This window comes from Hylobates moloch, unplaced genomic scaffold (genome assembly GCF_009828535.3).
Source record: "Hylobates moloch isolate HMO894 unplaced genomic scaffold, HMol_V3 SCAFFOLD_22, whole genome shotgun sequence".
Lineage (NCBI taxonomy): Eukaryota > Metazoa > Chordata > Mammalia > Primates > Hylobatidae > Hylobates > Hylobates moloch.
The window spans coordinates 44,257,320-44,281,704 of NW_026652297.1; the positions used below are offsets into that span (position 1 = coordinate 44,257,320).

Consider the following 24,385-nt stretch of genomic DNA (forward strand, 5'->3'; position numbering starts at 1 on the left):
GCGTGTTTAGGACCAGGACCAAGCCTCTCAATTTTACTAAGTTATCCATGATTGACCAGGGAGTTGATGAAAATCCCACTGCCTTCTTGGAAAGGCTTAGAGAGGCCTTGGTAAAGCACCTCTTTATCTCCTGATTCAGTTGAGGAACAACTAACCCTGAAGGATAAGTTTATTATTCAGGCAGCCCCTGATATCAGGAGGAAGCTGCAAAAAACAGGCCCTGGGACCAGATAGTACTTTACGTAACCTCCAGAAAGTAGCCACTTCGGTCTTTTATAATAGAGACAGGGAGGCCCAGGAAAGAGAGAGGAAATACAGGAAAGAGACAAGGACTTTAATGTCCACCAGGCAAGCCCACAAACCCCAGAATTCCCGGGGTGTACCTGTGAACTGCTACAGTTGTGGCCAGACAAGCAGATCAGCAGATGAGGGGTGTGAGCGGTGGGCAACCGAACAGGTGAGCAACTCCTGTGCCGCATGTCCTGTGAGGGAGATCAGTGAACTCTCTTGTTTCAGAAGGCTATAAAGCTTATGATGTAACAACTTCCAAAGTTACAAAGAGACAAAGCCGCTCATCTCCTACTAAAGGATCATGGAGGGTAGAAGAATGAATAGACACAAGCTCGTATGCTTTTAGTCATATGATTTATTTTGTTTTGTGAAGTTGAAAGTTTTAAGTTAATGGTGAGATTCTTGGTAATATCCTTTCTTCATCCGATGGCTTTGATTTTATCACTTGGTTACTGTTGCAGAGGAAATACAGAAAAATAGAAATGTTACATCTTCATTGTTAATAAAAGCTGTTATTTACTATTCAACTATTGGTAGAACGCTTAATTAGTATAATGAGACACTGGTTATACTGGTGCAGTCTGTGTCTGTGATTCAGGAAATTTATAAATCTAAATTTATTTTTCATAAATGGATTGTAATTGCTACATTAAAAGGGAATATTACAAATTGATATTTATATTTTTAATTTACACAGTCTCTAAACTTTACATGGATAAATGAAAATCATCAACAAAGAAACAGAAGAAAAATATAAAGTAAAACCACAAAAAGGAAACAGAAAAAAACAGCAATATAAATATGTGAATAAATAAGAAAGAATTACTATAAATTTTTCTCTATGTATCTGAGGAGGAAAAGAACTTCCAAAAACCCTCTGTGCATTTCCAGTGGGTTCTTAAATACACTTGTTCAAAGACAAACTAACTCTTCACTCCCCTCCACTTCCTCACCCCAAACTAAACCAGTTATTTCTCTACTATACGATGTGTCACTGGTAAAAGGTGTCACTATCCATTCTGTGAGAAGAGTGGAGGTGTTTTCAGTTCTCTCTGTTATTCTAACCCATAAACGTCCATCCAGTCACTACTCCAACAGATTGGGCCTCTGTCATACCTCTGAAAATGTTTTTATGCTTTTCCTCCTCTCCAATCCTGTCCTCATCACACCTTTCTTGTGCATTCAGCAGTCTCTTAGCTGCTTCACTACTTTCCATTTGTGACTGAATCTACTTTCCCTATTTTATCCCAGTGAAATTTGTAAACCGCAAGACATATAGTACCAAATCCATTTCTTACCATCTTAAAAAGTACCTTACCTATGTTCTTAGTCATATAGAAGAATATTTAAACTCCTCATTGTGGCATACGAGACACTTATTTTGGCTCATGGTTACTTACATGGATTTTACATCTCAGCATTCATAAACTTGCAAATTCCCACACTTTGGGAGGCCGAGGCGGGCGGATCATGAGGTCAGGATATTGAGACCATCCTGGCCAACATGGTGAAACCCTGTCTCTACTAAAAATGCAAAAATTAGCTGAGCGTGGTGGCATGTGCCTGTAGTCTCAGCTACTTGGGAGGCTGAGGCAGGAGAATTGCTTGAACCCAGGTGGCAGAAGTTGCAGTGAGCCGCGATCGCACCATTGCACTCCAGCCTGGGCAACAGAGTAAGACTCCAACTCAAGGAAAAAAAAAAAGCCAAAATTTTGTAAATAAGGGGGGTGGTTTTACTTTTTAGCCTCGCTATTTTCCTGCTGTATATCAGTAGCCATATTATTTAAGCATTTTTTCTTACATTCTGCATCTGAACTGTCAGTACATTCTGTTGTGTTACCTTCAAAATGTATCCATAAGACCATCCTTACCACCCCTGGTCTGAATTGCCATCTTTTCTCTCCTGGATTACTGCAGTAGTTTCTCCACATCTACTCTTGCCATCATATAGACTGTTTTCAACAAAGCAGCTTTTTAAAGGGTAAGTCACATGCTTGGAATCTGCACCATCCATTGATTCCTCCCTTTCACCCAAAGTGAAAGACAGATGGCCTCCAAGAGCACCAAGACCCTCCATGGGTGTTACTTCTCCGGCCTCATCACAACTACAACCCTCTTGGTAACTCTGCTCCAGATAGAATGACATCCCTGATATTTCTCCAACATTCCTGACATTTTAGCATCATATCATATATATATATTGAAAGCTTCTGTGAAGATGTTTGCATGGATAATGCCAGTATATGCCTGCGTGGGATAGATTTGATGTGCAGCTGGAATGGAAAAGCTCTATCTTTATCCCTGGGAAAGCCTGGATGTCTGGTTTTGACTTTTTCCTAGGATAAAGGGAGTCGTATTTATGATGAGCCATTTACAATTTAAAACAAGAAAGCTTGGGCCATAGCATCTCTCTAATTCCCAATGCTTAGTGGCAGATAAGGAAACAGAGACCCATTGACTTAACTATCAACAAAGTCAGATATGAGGGAATGGCAGCTAAGTAATTAGATGAACTCTTGATCTCACTCTTGGTTGAAGTTTTGAATTTTCCATTTACTCCCAGTGATAGGCCTAACACATCGAATATAATTATTTCTTTACACATATGAATTAGAACGTTGAACAATATATATGAATGCCTATTTTATCCCATCTTAAAGATTAAAAAAAAAGTATCGTTCTGCCTTTGAAGAAAGGTGCATTTAACATTTTGCCTGGCATCTCATGTGTCTCAATCAATGTAAATCCCATTCCCAATCCCCAGTCATATATCGGGCTATATTGGTTCAAGATTGTGGAAATCTTAAGAGTTTAAATTCTGAAGTCGATTTTCTTAAGTTAAACTCCACTACAATACTCACTAAAATTCTATTTTCCTGGGGAATCAATTTATTTCCTTTTATCCATTTCCTCATCTCTAAAATATGGGTAACAATACCGATGGCATTTTAGTAAGGATCCATCATCGTAAATATGGAGAGACAATCTGTGTAAATCGCCCAATGAGAACCTTAAATAAGGCCAGAGGAGGTATGATTGTTTATGAATATTTTACAAAACTATTTATAATCTCTTTAACATCATTCCTTATTACAAAAATGTTGTTCAATAAATCTCTGGCTAATATTAGTTAACATTAAATATTTCTAAATAAGTATAAAACATAATTAACATCAAATATATTTCTTATCTTTGTTTTACTATATAGTATTAATAAATAGGAGTCAAGATGATGCAATATGGGAATAATAGTTTTCTCATACTGAGGTATTGTTAAAAGTAAAAAAAATACTCCATGAGTATTATTTCTTAACAATTTGATGATTTCATGTCACCTTTAACTCTGTGCCTGGCTGTTGTTACTACTGCTGTCTTCTGAGATAGATCTGTATAAAAGAGATAACATTAGGAAACACTGTAATCTTGAGCAAAATCAAGAAAAGTTTAAAAAGCTACATTTGCACTAATTAATCAATTAATATGTATCAAGTGGCCAAGTGCAAGCAGAGCAGTCAATTTGGAAACAACGGACATAGACAAGAAGGGGTGATGTCAATTATAAAGCCTTCCGGTGATAAAGAGAATGACCTAGTTCCTGATCATCTGGTTCACTGCTATCTTTTTTTGCTTCAGCCCTACTTCATTTCTTACCCTGGCAGCCCTGAAACCACTTATTGTTGTAAAACTTAGGCTGTTGTGACCAGATTTTGTCAGTTTTAATCAATGATCCTACTTATTCTTCCTTTTGAATTCTCAAATCCCTACATATTCATAAAGCAAATTATGGTTTGATGTGGTGTTAAGAGTAAAAGAAAAAAAAAGCTGTGCAGGTACCTTACTTATAATTTCAGAAAAACATGAGCCATATTAATTATGCACAAAATGCAAAGTATCCTATCTGAGTTCTCTCTCTCATTCTGTACCATCTCCTATTTTTCTTACCTTCTACATATTCTATTCACAAAATTTTCTTCCCTGGCTATTTCTGTGGACCTTTTTGGCACAACTGGTTGTCAGTGCAAGAGAAATGGGGTTCCTCGGGAAGTCAACAGAACTTCCTTAACATTTGTAAAGAACTTGGCTTTCTATGTGAAAGGCAATGAGGCTTTACTGAATAGCTTTAATTGTTCTTGGCCCTGTAAGAACAGGCAGGATACTTAGATGATTGAAATAAAAAAATAAAAAAATAAAAACTTTGGTATATGCTGAGAACTTACTCAATATTTCTTGTCTCACTGTGTTGCCCAGGGTGGAGTGCAGTGGCATGATCTCGGCTCACTGCAACGTCTGGCTTCTGGGTTCAAGCAATTCTCCTGCCTCAGCCTCCCGTGTAGCTGGGACAGCTGGGACTACAGGCGCACGCCACCACGCCCCTCGGCTAATTTTTTGTATTTTACTAGAGATGGGGTTTCACCATGTTGCCCAGGCTGGTCTCAAACTCCTGAGCTCAGGCAATCTGCCCGCCTCGGCCTCCCAAAGTGCCAGGATTACAGGCGTGAGCTTACTCAATATTTCTAAACATTAATCCAAACCATCCTAGGGTCTCTTCTTGGATTCCGAATTGCACTGGATTCTTCCCACAATGAATTTTAATATTAAATTAAAAATAAAACATTTACTTACCTGCTGCTTACTGTTCCCAGTTTGCTCCGAAATCTCTTCATTTTATTCCATGTAAGGCTAACAATAGCAATTAAAATGAGCAAAGGTGAAAAAAATGTAGAAACTGATCAAAAGACCATTGTTTTTAGGTGCAGCACGTCATTTTGGAAACAAGTGTACACTTTTTTCTGAAAACATGAGAGTACCTTTTTAACTATTTGGAAAATGATGAAATCATACCAGAATTTGAATTATAGAAATTTAGAACTCAACACAGTTAAAGAATGAATATATTTGAATTTAAAAGTGTTTTTAGCCTTCTCTGACTGGGCCCCAAAGTGCATTGTACACTGTGTAGGTCAACTCGATACACTTATACATATAATTGACAATACACAGTCATTGACAATATGTAATATTGTCATACAGGTACTTATTTTATTGACAGTAAAATTTTTATTGGCATAAAATACATATTTATTGACATAAATTTACTTATAATCCCTTCCTGTATACTTATATTTACTTATATGATATAATCTATTTTAGTGTATCATATTTCTTTTTGTGAACTGCATTAAGTACATTCACACTGATGTGCAACCATCACCACCACCCTGCTTCAGAACTTTCTCATTCTGCAAAACTGAAATTTTTTACCCATTCAATATTAACCCACCATTTTTCCCTCTCCCCAGAAGAGCCACTATTATTCTACTTTGACTCCATGAATCTGACTAACCTAGGTACTAATGGAAGCAGAACTCAGCCTCGGCAACCACCATTCGACTTTGACTCTGAGTTTGACTACTCTAGATACCTCATAGAAGCAGAATCGTATAATATTTGTCATGTTCTGACTGGCTTATTTCACTTATCGTAAGGTCTTCAGTTTATATCTACATTGTAGGGTGTGACAGGATTGTTCATTTCAAGGGTGAATAGTCTTCTATTGTATCTCTACACCTTATTATGGTTACTCATTTATTTGTCAATAAACATTTGGGTTTTCTGTGTTTTGGCTATTGTGAACAATGCTGCTATAACCATGGGTATACAAATATCTGCTCGAGTCTCCGCTTTTAATTTTTTGGGGCATATACGTAGATGTGGAATTCCTGGATAATATGCTAATTCTGTGTTTAATATTTTTAGCAACCAGCATGATGTTTTCCACAAAGACTGCATTATTTTACATTTTCACCAGCAATGCAAAGAGTTCCAATTTTTTCATATCCTGGTCAACACTTGATATGCTTTGAATTTTCCTTTGTAATAGCCATCCTAATAGGTACAAATTGGTATTTCATTATGGTTTTTACTTGTATTTCCCCAAGGATTAGTAATGTTAATATGTGAAAAACACAACTTTTTCTGTGCTTACTAGCCCACTCCACAGCTTTACATTTCCTCAAAGATGTATTAAAAGTATTCAACTACTTTGCCCATTTTTAATGAAATTATTTGTTTTGTTGTTGTTATTGACTTGTAAGAGTTCTTTATATATTCCTAATATTAATCCCTCATTAGATAGATTATTTTAAATATTTTTGCCTATTCTATGGATTATCTTTTCACTCGATAGTATCCTTCGATGCACAACAGTTTGTAATCATGATGGATCCTAATTTATCTGTTTTTTTCATTTACTGATGGTGCTTTTGGAGTCATATCAAAGAAATCATTGCCAAATTCCATGTTATTACAATTTCCTATTATGTCTTCTGTTTTAAGGGTTTATAATATTAGTTCTTACATTTAGATTGTTGATCCATTTTGAGTTAATTTTGGTATATGGTATCAACAAGGGCCCTACCTCATTCTCTTGCATGCAAATACCCAGATATCTCAACATGATACATTGAAAAGACTGAACTTCCTCCAGTAAATGGTCTAGGCATTCTTGAAAATCATTAGACCATACACGTGAAGATTTATTTCTGGGATCCATTTTCTATTCCTCTGGAAAACTTCAGCTTTCTTATATTTTTGTCCAATGTGATATATCAACTATCAAGAAAGTACAACAAAGTCCTGGAGACTTCTGTCTTTCTGTCATAGCTTTTGTTGAACACATTTGAGAATTCAGCCTTTTTTTTAACTGCTTGAAATAATATGAGGAAGACTATTGATGAAGGAAAATATTATACAATTATTAATCTGACAAATGCAAAGAAACATAAAGCAACAGTTTAGCCTGTAATGATTATCTTGGTCTGTTCAGGCTGTTGTAACAAAAATATCATAAACTGGGTGGCTTACAAACAACAGAAATGTATGTTTCATCGTTCTGGAAGCAGGGAATTCCAAAGTAGAGGCACTGGCAGATTTATTCTCCGGACCTATTTCCTGGTTCATAACCATCTTCTCGTTCTAACCTTACGTAGTGGAAGGGATGAAGGATCTCTCTTGGTTTTCTTTTATTAGAACACTAATCCCATTCAAGAGGGCTCTGCCTTCATAACCTAATAAGATACCAAAAACTCCACCTCCAAGTGCCATCACATTATGAATTAGGTTACATGATAAAAATGTTGAGGAATGCAAACATTTAGTCTACAAAAATGTTGCAATTGACCATATAAATGAAATGTCAGACTACAAATCTTTAGATGATGATATCCTAATTTTTTTCAAGTGAAGAATCAGTGAGTCAATGATGTATTTCAAAAGACAAAATGGATACATAGAATTCTTATCCAGTAATCATATAATAGAAGGACTTCAGCAAGCAATATTTTTCATAAATACCTGGGATTTCTTGCACTGTAAATAAGATCTAGAATAAATAGTATTCCAGCTTCTATGGAAGATGTTCATGAACATTTATTGGATATTGTCCACAAGTGGACGCAGTGAAGTTAAATATTTATGCAGAGTTAATTGAATGGAGTCAGTGTAGGAGTTTAAAAACTGAGTAATTATTTTAGATGTTTATTAAAATGAACTGAAAATATTTTAATTATAGTACAAAGAGGATAACATCAGGAAAACTGTGACCATCAAAGTTGTCTTTTGAAGATGTAAATGCACACACAAAAAAAGAATCACAAAGTATAGTCACCTCTAACCTACTAGAGATGTACTTCAAATGTTCCTTGCAGTCATAGAAAGGATATGTTCTAGATCCATGATTGACAGCAGGAACTGTACTCAAAACACATAGAGCACTTTAGTTATATACCCTTCAAAGACTAGAGTAAAATATTGAGCTTTCTATATTTAAAATTTTTATTGAAATTTTTCATAAAGCCAATTTCACTACTTTTATTTCTACTTTTATATATTTCCTGTAATATGTTTTTTAAATAAAAAAATAGTTTTGGGCCTACAAGTTATAGGTAACTAATAAGGGTTAATTTCAGGTGAAATAGAATTCCAGAGAAAGATAAACATTACAGAAATAATAAAAGCAACAATGCACCAGAAATAAATCTAAACTACACATATAATAATGAAGAAAAAAATCAAAATAAAATTAAATACAAACTAACTGATAAAATGAAAAAAATACATAATTATAATTAGAATTTTAAAAAACTCCTCTCAGTAATTGATAGAAGTAAAAAGAAATCAGTTGGTCAGTTCCATGAAAAAGTATAGGCTGCTTTAACTCATCTAATATGAAATAGATAATATTATTGTTTACATATTTATTAAGAAAATAATTATTTAAGAAAAATCTTTATTTTAAAAGCTCCCCACAGAATAAATCTCCAGACCCATATGAATTCACTGGACATTATTACTAAACATTTTTTTAATGCTAATTTTAAGCAATCCCTTCTAGAATACAGAAGAGGAGTAAACACTTCCCAATTAATTTTATGATGTCAGTTTTAGTTGACAACAAAACAAGATAAAAACAAGTACAAAGAAGAGATAGAGAAAGAAAGAGAGAGAGAGAGAGACAGAGAGAGAGGCAGGCAATATCTCTCACCAACCTAGACACAAAAATCCTCAACAGAATATTAACAAATCAAATTTAGTAAAGTACAAAAATTAATAAATAATGATGAAGAATTTATTCTATATTTTCAAAATTGGTTCAAAATTAAAAATCAATGTAATTGATCGTATCAGTGTACTACAAGGTTCATACATTCCTATCAACCAATACTAAAAAGCATTTGAAAAATTAATACTGTTAATAACAAAACATCTCAATGAATACATATTAAAGGAAGTTCCTCTAATAAATAGTATCTACAAAAGTCCTACAGCTACCATCATACTTAATGGGGAAATACTAAATTCTTTTCTGCTAAAATAATTATTAAGGTGAGTTGTTTACAACTATTATTCAGCATAGGCTTGGAAAGTCTAGGAAGTGCAATAAAATAATAAAAGTTATACATATTGGAAAGGAAGAAAGAAAGCTGTTATCATCAAAGCTATTTGAAGATGGCATAATCACTTATGTAGAAATCCCAAAGAACTTGCAAAAACAAAAAAAAATCTCAGAAAACCGAATTCAATTATATAGGGAAATACAGGATTGATGCGCAAAAATCAATGGTATATTTGCATATTAACAAGGAACAAGGGGAAATAAAAACATAAAAAACACCCAACATCACCTAAAATTGCTCTCAAGATAATGAAATAAAAATGAAATAATAAATGCATAGGATATGGTAAAAATTACAATAGCCTGATGAAAGAAATCAAAGCAGATTTCTTTGATTTCTTTCATCAGACTATTGAAGAATCAAAGCAGATTTCTTTGATTTCTTTCAAATAGAGAGATATACTGTGTTCATAGACGGAAAGACCCAATAATAATGAAGATGTAAATTCTTCCTAAATTGATTTGTAAAAATCACAGCAAGATTTTAAAATAAAGATAGATGAACTCATGCTAATATGTATGCATGTAGAGGAAGAAGAGCTCTGAGAATAGTTGTAGCAATTTTGAAAAAAAAAGAGAATAAAGTGACAGGAATTCCTTTTTTTCCCCCAATGTTAAAGAATGTGGTACCGGTGTACGGAATAAGACAAATCAATGGAACCGAACAGAGACCTAGTAAAATACCAACAAAAATATGTTTAATTAATTTTTGACAAAGGTGCAAAAACAATTCAATAGATGAGAGATAGCTTTTCTAAAAAATTATGCTAGAATTTTTGTAGTTTCAGGTCTTGGATTTAAGGCCTTTATCCATCTTGAGTTGATTTTTGTATAAGGTGAGAGATGAGGACTCAGTTTTATTCTCCTCCATGTGGCTTGCCAATTATACCAGCACCATTTGTTGAGCAGGGTGTCCTTTCCCCACTTTATGTTTTTGTTTGCTTTGTCGAAGACCAGTTGGCTGTAGGTATTTGGGTTTATTTCTGGGCTCTCTATTCTGTTTCACTGGTCTATGTGTCTATTTTTATACCAGTACCATGCTGTTTCAGTGACTATGGCCTTATAGTATAGTTTAAATCAGGTAATGTGATGCCTCCAGATTTGTTCTTTTTGCTCAGTCTTGCTTTGGCTATGCGGGCTCTCTTTTGGTTCCATATGAACTTTAGGATTATTTTCAGTGAAGAATGATGGTGGTATTTTGAGGGAAATTGCATTGAATTTGTAGATTGCTTTTGGCAGTATGGTCATTTTGACAATATTGATTCTACCCATCCATGAGCATGGGATGTGTTTCCATTCGTTTGTGTCCTCTGTGATTTCTTTCAGCAGTGTTTTGTAGTTTTCCTTGTACAGGTCTTTCAACTCTTTGGTTAGGTATATTCCTAAGTATTTTGTTTTATTTTTTGCAGCTATTGTAAAGGAGTTGAGTTCTTGATTTTATTCTCATCTTGGTCGCTGTTGGTGTAAAGGAGAGCTACTGATTTGTGTACATTAAAAAGAACTCAGCATATGAAAAACATACTTGCACACACGTTTATAACAGCATAATTTGGAATTGCAAAAATGTGGAACCAATTCAAATGCCCATCATCAAAGAGTGGATAAAGAAACTGTGAGATAAAGAAACTGTGTGATGATATATATATTTATGATGAAACACTGCTCAGCCATTAAAAGGAGTGAATTAATGGCATTTGCAGCAACCTGGATGGGATTGGAGACTATTATTCTAAGTGAAGTAACTCAAGGATGGAAAACCAAACATCGTATGTTCTCACTCATAAATGGGAACTAAACTACGAGGATGCAAAGGCATAAGAAAAATGCAATGGACTTTGGAGACTCAGGGGAAAAGGATGGGAAGGGGGTGAGGAATAAAAGACTACAAATTGGGTTCAGTGTATACTGCTCAGGTGATGGGTGCACCAAAATCTCACAAATCACCACTAAAGAACTTATTCATGTAACGAAATACCACCTGTTCCCCCAAAAAGCTATGGAAATAAAAAATTAAAAAAATATATGCTAGAGTAATTGAACACCCATTTATCAAAAATTTAACCTTGACATATTATCTCTCATCCTATATAAAATTACTTTAAAGTGTATTATGGGCTTAAATGGAAACCATAAGGCTATACTTTTTAAATCTTCAGGTCCTAATACTCATAAAGAGGTCATATGCTTGACACCAGAAGCACAATCCAGTAACTAAAAAAGTGGACCTTATCAAGTAAAAGTCATATAAAGAGAAATTTTGTTCTGAGAAAAAACAAATTATAGACTTGGAGAAAATATGTACAAATCACACATCCAACAAAATACATGTATCTGTAAAACATAAAATCTTTCATAAACATGGCATTTTTTTCTTTTTTCCTCTTCAATTTTTTTCATCAATGTTTAATAATTTTTATTGTAGAGATCTTTCACTTCTTTTAGTTTATTCCTAGGTAGTTCATCTTATTTGTAGCTATTGTAAATGGAATTGCTTTCTTCATTTGTTTTTCAGATTGTTCACTGTTGGCATTTTGTATTCTGCACCTTTACTGAATTTATCAGTTCTATAATGTTAAAATGCCTGTACCACACAAAGCAATCTACAGAGTCAATGCAATTGTTCACAGAAATAGAAAAAATAATCCTAAAATGCATATGGAATGACGAAAGACCCAGAATAGTCAAAGTAATCCTGAACAAAAAGAACAAAACTGGAGGAATCATGTTACCTGACCTTATACTACACAAAGCTATAGTAATAAAAATAGCATGATGCTGGAATAAAACTGATACACAGAAAAATAGAACAGAATAAAGAACCCACAAATTAATCCACATAATTAAAGTCAATTTATTTTCAATAAAGGTGTCAAGAACATACATTGGGGAAAGAACAGTCTCTTCAATAAATAGTTCTGGGAAAACTAGATAGCCATATGTAGAAGAATGACGCTAGATCCCTATCTCTTGCCATATACAAAAATCAAATAAAAATGGATTAAAGACTTAAATCTAAGACCCTGAACTATAAAACAACTAGAACAAACCACTGGGTAACCTCTCCAGGACATTGATTTGGGCACAGATTTCTTGAGTAAGACCTCAGAAGCTCAGGCAATCACAGTAAAAATTGACAAATAGGATCACATCAAGCTAAGAAGCTTCTACACAGAAAAGGAAACAACCAACCAAGTGAAGGGATAACCTACAGAACAGAAGAAAATGTTCGCAAACTACCCATATGACAAGGGATTAATAGCCAGAATATGTAAGGAGCTCGAACAACTCAACAAAAAAATTAATTTTAAAATGGGCAAAAGATCTGAATAGACATTTCTCAAAAGAAGGCCTGCGAATGGCAAACAGCTATATGAAAAGGGGCTCAACATCACTGATCATCAGAGGAATGCACCCAAAAACTACAATGAAATGTTATCTTATCCCTGTTAAAATGGCTTTTATCCAAAAGATACGCAATAATGTGAGAATGTAGAGAAAGGGGAGCACTTGGTACACACTGTTGGTGGGAATGTAAATTAGTACAGCCACTATAGAGGACAGTATGGAGATTCCTCAAAAAAACTAAAATAGAATTACCACAAGATCCAGGAATCCCACTGCTAAGTATACATCTTAAAGGAAGGAAATCAGTGTATCGAAGAGATATCTGCTCCCCTATGTTTATTTAAAGCAGCACTATTCACAGTAGCCAAGATTTGTAATCAACCTAAGTGTCCATTAGTGGATGAATGGATAAAAAAATGTGGTACATATACACAACCGAGTGCTATTCAGCCATAAAAAGGATAAAATCCTGTCATTTGCAACAACATGAATGGAATGGAGGCTATTATGTGAAGTGAAATAAGCCAGGCACAGAAAGACAGATGGTGCCTGTCTGTTTTCATTCATATGTGGGAGCTAAAAACAACAAAAAAATTGAACTCTTAGAGAGTGGAATCATGGTTGCCAGAGCCTGGGAAGGGTAGTGGGGATGGGGGGATAAAAAGGGAATGGTTAATGGTTACAAAAATGCAGTCAGAAGTAATAAGGTCTGGTGTTCAGTAGCACAATAGAGAGACTATAGTTAACATTGATTTATTGTATATTTTAAAATAACTGAAAGAGTGTGATTAGAATGTTCATAATACAAATAAATAATAAAGGCTTGAGATGATGGATATCCCAATTACCATGATTTGATCATTACACATTGTATGTCTAACAAAACAGCACATGTACCCCATGAACATATACAACTATTATGTACCCATAATAATGAAAAATAAAAATTAAAAAACATAATATTTCTCAAAACTGAACATTTAAAAAACACAAACAATCCAATGAGTAAATGGTAAAATGTATGAACAGACTTTTCACTAAATAGAATATACAACCGAATAAGCATATTAAAGGTGTTCAAAATCATTATCCATGGGGAGGTGCAAATGAGATATTAATAAACAGCTAATAGAATGATTAAAATTCAAGAAAAAACAGTGGTACAATCAAATGTTGGTGAGGGTGCAAAAACGTGGGTAATTCATATATTGTTGGTGGGATCGTCAAACAGTACAGCCATTCTGAAAAAAATATTTAGCAGTTGCTTTTAAAACTATAAGTAGTTTACAATATGTCTCAGCTATTTCAGTCTTGTGCATGTATCCCAGACAATTAAAATATTATTTTCACATAGAATCTTCCACATGAATGTTCATCTCAGTTATTCATAATAACTAAAACTGGAAAACACCCAAATGTCCTTCAGTGGATCAAAGGCTAAAAAATTATGGCACATCCATACAAATGAAAACTAGTCACCAATAAAAAGGAATTAAGTATTGGTACATGCAAGAACTTGGATCCAGTTTGGGGAAATTATGCTAAAGAAAAAAATCCAGTTGCACAAATATAAAAACCGTATGATTTTGTTTATATAACATTCATAAAACCACATAATTAGAGAGACGGAGAACTATTTAATGGTTGGAAGGAGAGTTAGAGATGAGGGAAAAGAAAAAAATCTATCTACAAAGGGGTAATGTTAGACAACCATGTAGTGATGATACAGCTATGCATTGTCATTGTGATAGTAGTACATAAATCTAAACTGTGATAAAATTGCATAGAACAAACACATACACACACACACAGACACACAAATGAGTGTAAATATACTGGAGAAATCTGATTAAGGTCTCTGTATTTTACCGATGTCCATTTCCCAGTTTTGACATTGTAGGACAGATTTGAAACATTTTAACATTGGTGAAGGATGAGTGTAGGTTAATTTATTCTTCTTTTAATTTACTTATGTATATATTTATTTCAACTACTTTTTTCCTCCTAAATTAACTGAAACTACTTTCTTCAGTATCATCTACTAATAAAGTACCCCAAATTCTAAGTTGTGGGAACAAGGAAACTCATTCTAACAACCTCTTGGCATATATTTTTTCTTGATCTTCAGTGTCTTTAACTCCTTTGCTCTAAGCTGCCATATTAAGATATTCATACATCTAGTTATATGCCACTTCAGCATATTTGACATATGAATCCATTCCTCAAGCATTTATTCAGGTATACAATTCTAATAGTAAAAGAAAGGTTTAGTAAAAACAAATATATTTATTCAGGACTTTTAATCAAATCAATTTAAAAATGTTCAGTGCCACAGACTATTCATATGCTGTAGGCATGAAAAATTTAGTGATTTTTCTCTTTCAATATTACAGTTACCTTTAAAGATGGAATTTGATTGTGAATTGGGGTATCACAATAGGTGACATCCTTGGAATACACAGACTGTATAATAAAACTACAACGTTTTCTATAACTTAAGTATACTTACATAGAAAACTCTGCTGTATAAATAGAAATATTCTGGGAATCCTGCTTAAAGTGAAGGGGAGGCCTTTTAAAATGTTCGTTTCTAGGTGAGAATTAAAACTATACAAAAATTTTGGTTGGCAGAAAGATTTAGAGCTGTCTGGCTCTAGATCCAATTTAGTAGCCACTAGTCACAGTGGTCATTTAAATTTAAATTAAATAAGGTAAAATACAGTCGAAATTTCAGTTCCTTAGTTTCACTATCCACATGTTGGGTGTTTGGTAGTTATACAGGACGGCAAAGATGTAGACCATTTCTATGAGAACAGAAAGCTGCATTGAAACACAGATTTCGAGACTAACCTACTGTAAGCCAAAATCCGTCATCGATACTTCCTCCTGGTGATGACATTGCTGGCTCACAATCTGGAGGAGCATAGCCAGGATCACATTGACAATGGAAATGTTCATTGCAAATCTAAAACCAAAACAAACAAAAAAAGCATTTATGTACAACCAAAAATTAACTGCCTTATGTGCGATTGTTAGTCAATGTAAATTTTAAAAAATTACCATTTAATATAAATTTTAAATTTGATACGAAAAATAATTTTAAAAATAAAAGGCAGTATAAGAAATGTCCATGCAATATATTTTCAAACATCATAGAGGTATCTTCATGTTTGTCTCTTACATTTCTAAATAAAGTGAATACCATTCTTGATACAATTTAAATGCTTTTTATTAGAAGGGCGTACAGATTATGATGCTGGAAACTATAGAATGGTGGGAGTAAAAATTTATTATAAATTGTGTTGGATTTAAAAAAATAGTTGTGATGAGAGCCAAATTTTATTTAAAAAAATAGGGGGGGAAAGCCAAAATTTTAAGATGCTTGCTCAATCAGATACAGACACAAAACATTTATATAGAAAGCTAGAAAAAATGTATAAATGTGATCTGGCAGACAAATGGAAAAAGGGCCAGTAGAGAATTCAGAAATAAATGCATACAAAATTGATTACAAAAGTAGATTAAAATTAAGAAAGAAAAGAAACTGTAAATAATAGATGTGTAAGTAATTTTGAGGAAAAATTGATGTAAGCCACACAGGCAGGCCACTTTTTTCCTGAATTACTATAAAAAAATATGGATCATCAATATGGCAGAAGACACTAACCACAAGGAGACAAATGCGTGCTTAGAATGACTTATAAAGTTTACAACATTTCTATAAGCCAGTAGATAAGTTTACAATAGATGAGCAAACAGAAATGCAAGTGGCAGATATGACCATATATACTTAGGAGCTGTATGATTAATTATCAAACAAATGCAAATTAACAATGGACTTAGCATGTTAAAAGAGACTAAAAAGATTAATACAACTAATCTGGCCAGAATATGAGGAAATGCACATTTTCATACATGATAGGTGGGAAAAAAAACTGGTATAATATTTCTTGATGATGGTATATTACTTGGGAAAATTCAAATTATGCATATATTCAGCCCAAATTTTATTTGCTAATAATTTAAGAAGGCATATCAATGTGCAAAGGTAAATTTACAATCATATCTGTTGTACCACTATTTGCAATAATTAAGCTAAAATTTAACATTAATTGAAAGGCCATCAGTGAATGGCATTTTGAATATAGTATGGATGATCCATATAGTGAAATAAGTTGAAGCTTTTGAGGAATGAAACAGATCTTAATGGATTGAAAACTCTGATCTCATAAATCAATGTGCATAACAGTGTGTGAATGTTCATATTGTATAAGTACACATACGCTCAATTATAAACAATATGTATGTATATGCATAAAAGTATAAGTATAGTCCTTAATAAATCCATTTCTAAAATTTAATAATCTTAATCTAATATCATAATAATGGATTCTGTTTCATGGTGCATTTTTTGCAAAGTGTAAACTTATTTGCTCATGAGGCCTATAACAATCTGATTATATGCATAAATAATATGTATGTATAAATAGTGGATCTACTTTCCTTATTAAATGACAATTTTCAAAAAGAAATTTTCACATCTAATACTTGTGAACTTTATTATTTTCATAGAACATGTTATTGACATAGACTAAAATAATTATACTGAGAAAAATAGTAACTGTTACATACCCCATTCTGTCCACAATTTGTAGTACATTTTGTTATATTTAGTTCACTCAAATATCTGCATCCTTGGGAGTGACATACCTAAAATGTTACGAAGCAAACAGCAACAAAAGTACTAAATGTAAAGTCAAGAGATAAGGAATCATATTCGTACAAATATTATATGCACAGGAGATATACAGAACAGATGACTCTGAATTTCATAACATTTTAATAAAAACCCATAGGAACAATTCTAAATGGTATGTTATTAATAAGAAATATTGCAAATGAGATATTTTCAGAAAGCAGAAATACACATTTTTATTACAAACTGGTACAAGAAAAAGGAGCCAGCTTGTACTAGCAATTTTTAATTTATAGGACCTCTTTTAACACTTTTTATGCACCTTTCTTTTATTTACTCATATAGACCCTTAGAAGGAGATATTTTTATGCTCATTTTGTATTTGAGTAGTAGGGTGGCTGTGTCAAATGGTGGGTCTATATTTAGTACTTTGAGAAATCTCCATACTGTTTCTCAAAGAGGTTGTACTTATTTACATTCCCAACATGAGTGTATAAACTTTCCTTTTTCTCCACATTCTTGACATCTATTGTTTTTTGACTTTTTAATAATAGACATTCTGACTTGTGTAAGATGGTATCTCATTAAGATTTTACTCTGATAGTTGGTGATGCTGGGCATTTTTCCTATGTTTTTTGGCTGCTTGTATGTCTTATTCTGAGAAGTGTCTGTTCATGTCCTTTGCTCACTTGTTAATGGGGTTACTTGGTTATTTTGTCGCCGTTGTGTTGTTTGAGTTCTTTGCAGATTCTGGATATTAGTCCTTTGTTGGATTTATAATTTGCAAATATTTTTCCCATTCTGTAGATTATCTGTTTACTCTGTTGTTTCCTTTGCTGTGCAGAAGCTTTTTAGTTTAATTAAGTCCCATTTATCTACTTTTGCTTTCATTGTGTTTGCTTTTGAGGACTTGGTCATGTATTCTTTGCCTGGGCCAATGTCCAAAAGAGTTTTTTGTAGGTTTTCTTCTAGGGTGTTTATAGCTTCAGATCTTACATTTAGGTCTTTAATCCACCTTGAGTTAGTTTTTGTATATGCTGAGAGGTATGGGTCCAGTGTCACTCTTCTGCATATGCTATCCAGTTTTCCCAGCACCTTTTTGAAGATGGTCCTTTCCCCAATGTATGTTCTTGCTGGCTTTATTGAAGATCAGTTTGATGTAAATATGTGGATTTCTGGGCTCTCTTTTCTGTTCCATTGATCTATGTGTTTATTTTTATAATTATATTTTGCTGTTTGGTTACCATTGGATTGTAGTGTAACTTAAAGCTAAGTAATGTGATGCTTCCAGCATTGTTCTTTTTGGTTAGGATTACTTTGACTAATCAAGCTGTTTTCCTGTCATGTAAATTTCACATTTTTTTATTTCTGTGAAAAATGACATTGGTATTTTGATAAGGATTGCATTGAATCTGTAGATTGTTTTCAGAAGTATGGTCATTTTGATGATATTGATTCTCCCAATCCATGAGCACAGGATGTTTTCCCATTTGTTTGCATCATCTATAATTTATTTTATTTATTTAATTCAGTGTTTTGTAGTTCTTGTAGAGATCCTTCTCCTGCTTGGTTAAATATATTCCTAGGTATTTAATTTTATTTTTGGTAGCTATTGTAAATGAGACTGTCTTCTTGATTTTGCCCTCGATTAGATCATTATTGGTATATAGAAACACTACTAGTATCTGTCTATTAATTTTGTATCATGAAACTTTATTAAACTTATCAAATCTAAGAGTTTTTTTGGTGGAGTAATTAGGGTTTTCTAGACAAAAACTCAATCATCAGGAATAATTTGACTTCCTCTTTTCCAGTCTGGATGACTTTATTATTTTCTCTTGCCTTATTGTTTTGATGAGGACTTCCAGTACTATGCTAAGTAAGAGTGGTAAAAGTGGGCATCCTTGCCTTGCTTTAGTTCTTACATGAAATGCTTTCAATTTTTCCTCGTTAAGTATAATGTTGGCTGTATGTTGGCTGTATGGTTGTTGTAGATTGCCTTTATGATGTTGAAGAACGTTCCTTGTATGCTGAGTTTATTGCGAATTTTTATCCAAAGAGATGCTGAAATTTATCCAATGATTTCTCTGCATCAATTGAGATTATCGTATGGTTTTTATCTTTCATTCTGTTGATGTGATGGATCAAATTTTTGATTTGCATGTGTTGAACCATCTTTGGATCCCTGGGATGAATCCCACATAATCACGATGTATTATGTTTTTGATGTGCTGTTGGATTTGATTTGCTAGGATTTTTTTAAGGACTTTTGCGTCTATGTCTTCCAGAGATATTGGTCGTTACTTTTTTTTAATGCCATTGTCTGGCTTTGGTATCAGATGATACTGGCCTTGTAGTATAAGTTAGAGAGGATTTCCTCCTCCTTGATTTTTAAAAATTGTTTCAAAAAGATTGGTATTATTCTAATTATTAGCTATTCTATTTATTAGTTAGTCTAATTATTAGTTATTCTATTCTGGAGGTCAAATTGGACAGTGAATCCATATGGTCCTAGCTTTTTTTGTTGTTGTTGGGATAATTTTTATTACTGATTCAATTTCACTAGTCATTACTGGTCTCCTTGGGAGTTGTATTTCTTCCTGGTTCAATCTTGGTAGGTTTTATGTTTTCAGGAATGTATCTATTTCCTCTAGGTTTTCTAGCTTGTGAGCATAAAGTTGTTCATAATAGTTTCTAATAATCTTTTGTATTTCTGTGGTGAGTTATAATGCCTGCTTTTTAATTTCTCATTTTGTTTGTTTAGATCTTCTATCTTTTCTTCTTGTTTAGTTTAGCTGGTAGTGATAGGGACGGGGGCAGAGAAATCCTAGGCAGAAGAGGGTGGGTCCCTGGCAAAGCCCCACCCTCAAGCCGAAAAGCCTGAGACCACAGCCCAAAGTGAGAACTCATAACCCTGTTTTCCCGCTCGAATGCTGCCTTTTCCTAAACATCCATGGCCCACCCCACCCCCTCACCCTGTGCCTATAAAGACCCCCAGACTCAGCTGGCAGAGAGGAGAAGCAGCTGGACACTGGGGACTACAGCCGGACATGGGAGAGAAGTGGCTTGACTTCAGAGGGACAGCTTGACAGTGTAACTTTGGAGAAGAGTCCAGCTGGAGATGGCCGGACTCGAGGAGAAGATTACCTGCTCGTCCCCTTTCCAGCTCCCCTTTCCACTGAGAGCCATTTTCCCTGGCAATAAAATCTCTCGCATTTACCATCCTTCAATTCGTTTGAGCGACCTCATTTTTTTCTGGATGCCAGACAAGAGATCAGGAGCCACGAGTGTGGATACAAAAGGCTGCCACACTGGCCCCTTGCCCTCCCTGGCAGAGGACAGCTGCGGGCCCACTGAGCTGTTAACACTTAAGCCATCTGCAGATTGCAGAGCTAAAAGAGCACTAAAACATGTCCTCTGGAGTTTCAGGGGTTGCAGGCACCCCCCTTAGATGCTGCTGTGGGGCCCGCAGGGAGTTTGTTTCTGCCTGCACCCAAAGCACTTGCTCCTGCTTCTTTACCCGCTCACCTGCACGCTCCCTCCTGCGAGGGTGGAATGCAGCAGGTCCCAGCGAGTGGAGTTCACCCCTGCCAGCACCGCAGTGGCTGGCTGGTTTCTGTGCTCTTATACTCCAGTTCCCGCCTCGTTTGCTCCTGAGCTCCCTCCCGCGAGGAGTTGAGAGCAACAGGCTAAGTAAACAGGGCAACCCTGTCGTGAGTCCCACGAAAGGGTTGGGGAAATACCCTGCTTCAGTAGTGTATCAATTTTATCTTTTTGACGAACAAACTTTTTGTCCTGTTGATCCATTGGGTTTGTTTTGTTTGTTTAATCTCTGTTTAGTAATGACGGACCTCTCTTCTAACTCTGTTAGTTCTCATGAGAGCTGGTTTTTTTTTGTTTTGTTTTTTTAAGGAGTCTAGAACTTCCCTCCTCTCTCTCTTGCTTCTTCTCTCACCGTGTGGTCTCTGCACATACCAGTTCCCCTTCTCTTCCCACCAAGAGGAAGCAGCATGAAGCCCTCACCAGAAGCAGATGCTGGCACTATGCTTCTTGTTCAGTCTGCAGAACTGTGAGCCAAATAAACCTATTTCCTTTATAAGTCACCTAGCGTTAGTATTCCTTCATAGCAACACAACAACTGACTAAGACACATTAAATCTCACAAGCTAAGGGGCTTCGTCCCACAAGACTGGCCCCATATCAGGTGCAAGTATCAGGTAAACCATACTTCTGACAGACCAGATATAAATTAGGGGTTCTCATGACACCCGCCACAGGGTAACAATGTTAGAATGGCTCACAGAACTCAGGAAAATACTTTACTTGTATTTAATGGTTTATTATACAAGATACAACTCAAGAACAGCTACATAGATGATACATTTAGGGCAAGGTATTGGAGGAGAGGAGAAGAATTTCCATGCTTTCTCCAGCTGCACCACCCTCCCAGCAAATTGATATGTTTATTAGCCCAGAAGATCATTGAATCTCTTTGTCTGAGAGTTTTAGTAGAAATCAATTTCCAGCCCTGCCTCTCTTCTTCCAAAAGTCCAGTGAGTCAGGCAGAAAGTTCCAACCCTCTAATCACTTGGTCATCCTGATAACCAGCCCTGTTCTAAGGCCAGCAGGGGGTCCCATCCTAAATCACCTGATGGAAATAAGCACAATTTCAGGTGTGACTGAAAGGTGTTTATTCATTCTCAAGAACAAAAAAACACTCCCATCACTTAAGAAATTCCAAGGGTTTTATTAGAAGCTGCGTGCCAAGAATCCGAGACAGAGACCAAATATGTTCTGTGTTATGCTATATCTATTATATATATAAAAAAGATAAAATTAGTATATCTTTTATATATAAAAGATAAAATTAGTTAATATATTTAAGTATTTATAGTTCTGTATTTATAGTAAATATTTTTTCAGTTTGTTTTAAAGGGTCTTTGGAGGAATGACATATCACTTTACAATATAGTCAGCAGCAGTTTGTTCCTTTGATTCATTACTTTTATGTGTGAATATCTTTTCCCATTCTGAGATAAGTACACTTTTCACTTAAATTTATCTCTTTTTATTTTAAAAATGTATTTCTATATGTAAATTATTTTTATAAAAATGTGTGGTAATTGTATACTTTTTAATTAGTCAACTTATTTTTCAGTGTTACTAGTTTGAAAAGCCGTTATTAGGTATCTCAAAATTCTTAAGAAGAATAAAAATTAAAAAAACTTAAATGCTATGTTTTATTGTCATGTTTTATTTGAAGGCCACATTTTAGACAAAATATGCTTATGGAAGAAGTAGTAGGAGAGCAGGTTAATGAGAAAATAATTGCTTTACTTCAATTGTAACCAAACTAATTTTTTGTCAATCACTACAAGACTAAATACTTGTATTTTTTGGGTTTTGTTTTCTTTAAAGTTCTTTTGTTATTCAGGTTGTTCTGACATTTTTTTTTGCATTATTTTATTCTGTTTTGTTCTTGGTTTACACAAGTCATCACAGAGCAGATCCTGGCCTAACAGGGAGTCTTAGATTCTCAAGCAAGGGGAAACAAGTTTAAATATCGGTAGTAAAAATTTAATAAAAATAACAGATAGTAAAGCAAGAATTTCTTTAACCAGCCAAAATTCTGATCAGTGTATCTTAAGATCATGATAGTGTAACTGAAATTTGTAGCATTAATTATAAATGAAAATTTAAGCATCCTCTCAATCTCTCTTTCTCTCTCCCTCTCATACACACACTTCAGACACTCACAGACAAATCCATCATATATAGTATCAATAAAAATTTTATTTACCTTGTGTTGACCACACGCAGTTATATCTTCTGTATAGGTCCCCGATTGTTTTGAACCATTTCTTGCATGTGCGGACAAACATACATGACCTCCAAGGTAAGTATATTGTATATCTAAGTCTGTCATTGGTACTAGTTCTGAATGTATCCAGTGACAAACAATCTTTCCACAAAGGATATCACTAGCAACATAAGACAGAAAAAAGTTACCCATTTGTCACTTAGGTACACAATTATTAGGTTAATAACAATTCAAAAGTGAGGATAATTCAAAATATTACTCAGATCATAACAGCAAAGCTTTTCACAGCACACAATGCCATATTAAATGCAACAAATAAGTCTATCTGTATATACTAGATACTGTCTGTCATTTATTTTAAGTCACTCTTTGCAGTACATACACAAAACACAACGCACGCACTTGGAAGATGTATACTTTTCTAAATACGTACAAAAAATTACAACGGGAACCACAGTTTCCAAATTTGTCATTTTGAAAATTCACTTCTTCTGTACACAGAAGATTAGCAGACTTAGAAACTGAAAACATAAGAAGTCATAGTTACTTATATTAAAATACTAAATGGTAAAAGTGTGGCAAGTCAATAGAGAGATATCTAGACAACAACAAGGCCTAGTCAGTGTAATCTACTATAAATTTTTGATGTCATCTACTGGCTTTACAAGGAGAAGCACTTACTGAAAACTACACACATGAGAAGAGAAAAATTCATGTTATAGTGTAGAAATAATTAAGAAATCAGTCACCTGCTCTCTTATCTACTATTCTAATTGTCTACTCCCTTTGCAACAACCACCTTAAGTTGGACGAATGTCCTACTATCGCATCCTGTAGTTATGAGGTCTATTATAACTCTTGACATCATTCAAAGTTGCTTTGACTTGCAATTTTATTTCCAAATTTGAATGTAAAACAACACTTTCAGGGATGGCTCTTGGGTGGGTTACTGACTTTAGAATAGCTGCAGTTTAAATATAAACCTCAAAAAAGAAAGGTAAAACAATTACATTTTCCAAATAACTGTGAACACTGCCTATCCCTTTCTCTGCATACTCCTTTAAAGCAATAGCTAGTCTTATTACTGCAGTATTCTAAATCAGCAGCTTTCACATCAGGTACACAAAACTCAGACGTTCCATTGCAATATTCTGGAAAATCACACATATCTACACTTTTTCTGCAGACATGGCCTCTTGCGTGGATCTGTGAGAGAAAGAAAAAAAATACATTTATTTTTCAGGCTCAATCCAGTTTGCCTCCACTACCAAGAATTGAA

General features: G+C 34.4%; 1 protein-coding gene across 1 annotated transcript in view; it reads right to left on the minus strand.

The window, feature by feature from the left end:
• Positions 1-3,628: 3,628 nt before the first annotated feature.
• The window catches only part of LOC116461928 (A disintegrin and metallopeptidase domain 3-like), a 66,008-nt gene continuing 45,251 nt past the window's right edge, over positions 3,629-24,385 (minus strand). Inside the window, 8 exon segments of the mRNA XM_032143974.1 lie at positions 3,629-3,677; positions 4,915-5,006; positions 5,008-5,081; positions 15,440-15,554; positions 17,222-17,299; positions 23,086-23,266; positions 23,540-23,627; positions 24,117-24,312. Of these exon segments, the coding sequence (XP_031999865.1) occupies positions 3,629-3,677; positions 4,915-5,006; positions 5,008-5,081; positions 15,440-15,554; positions 17,222-17,299; positions 23,086-23,266; positions 23,540-23,627; positions 24,117-24,312 (873 nt within the window).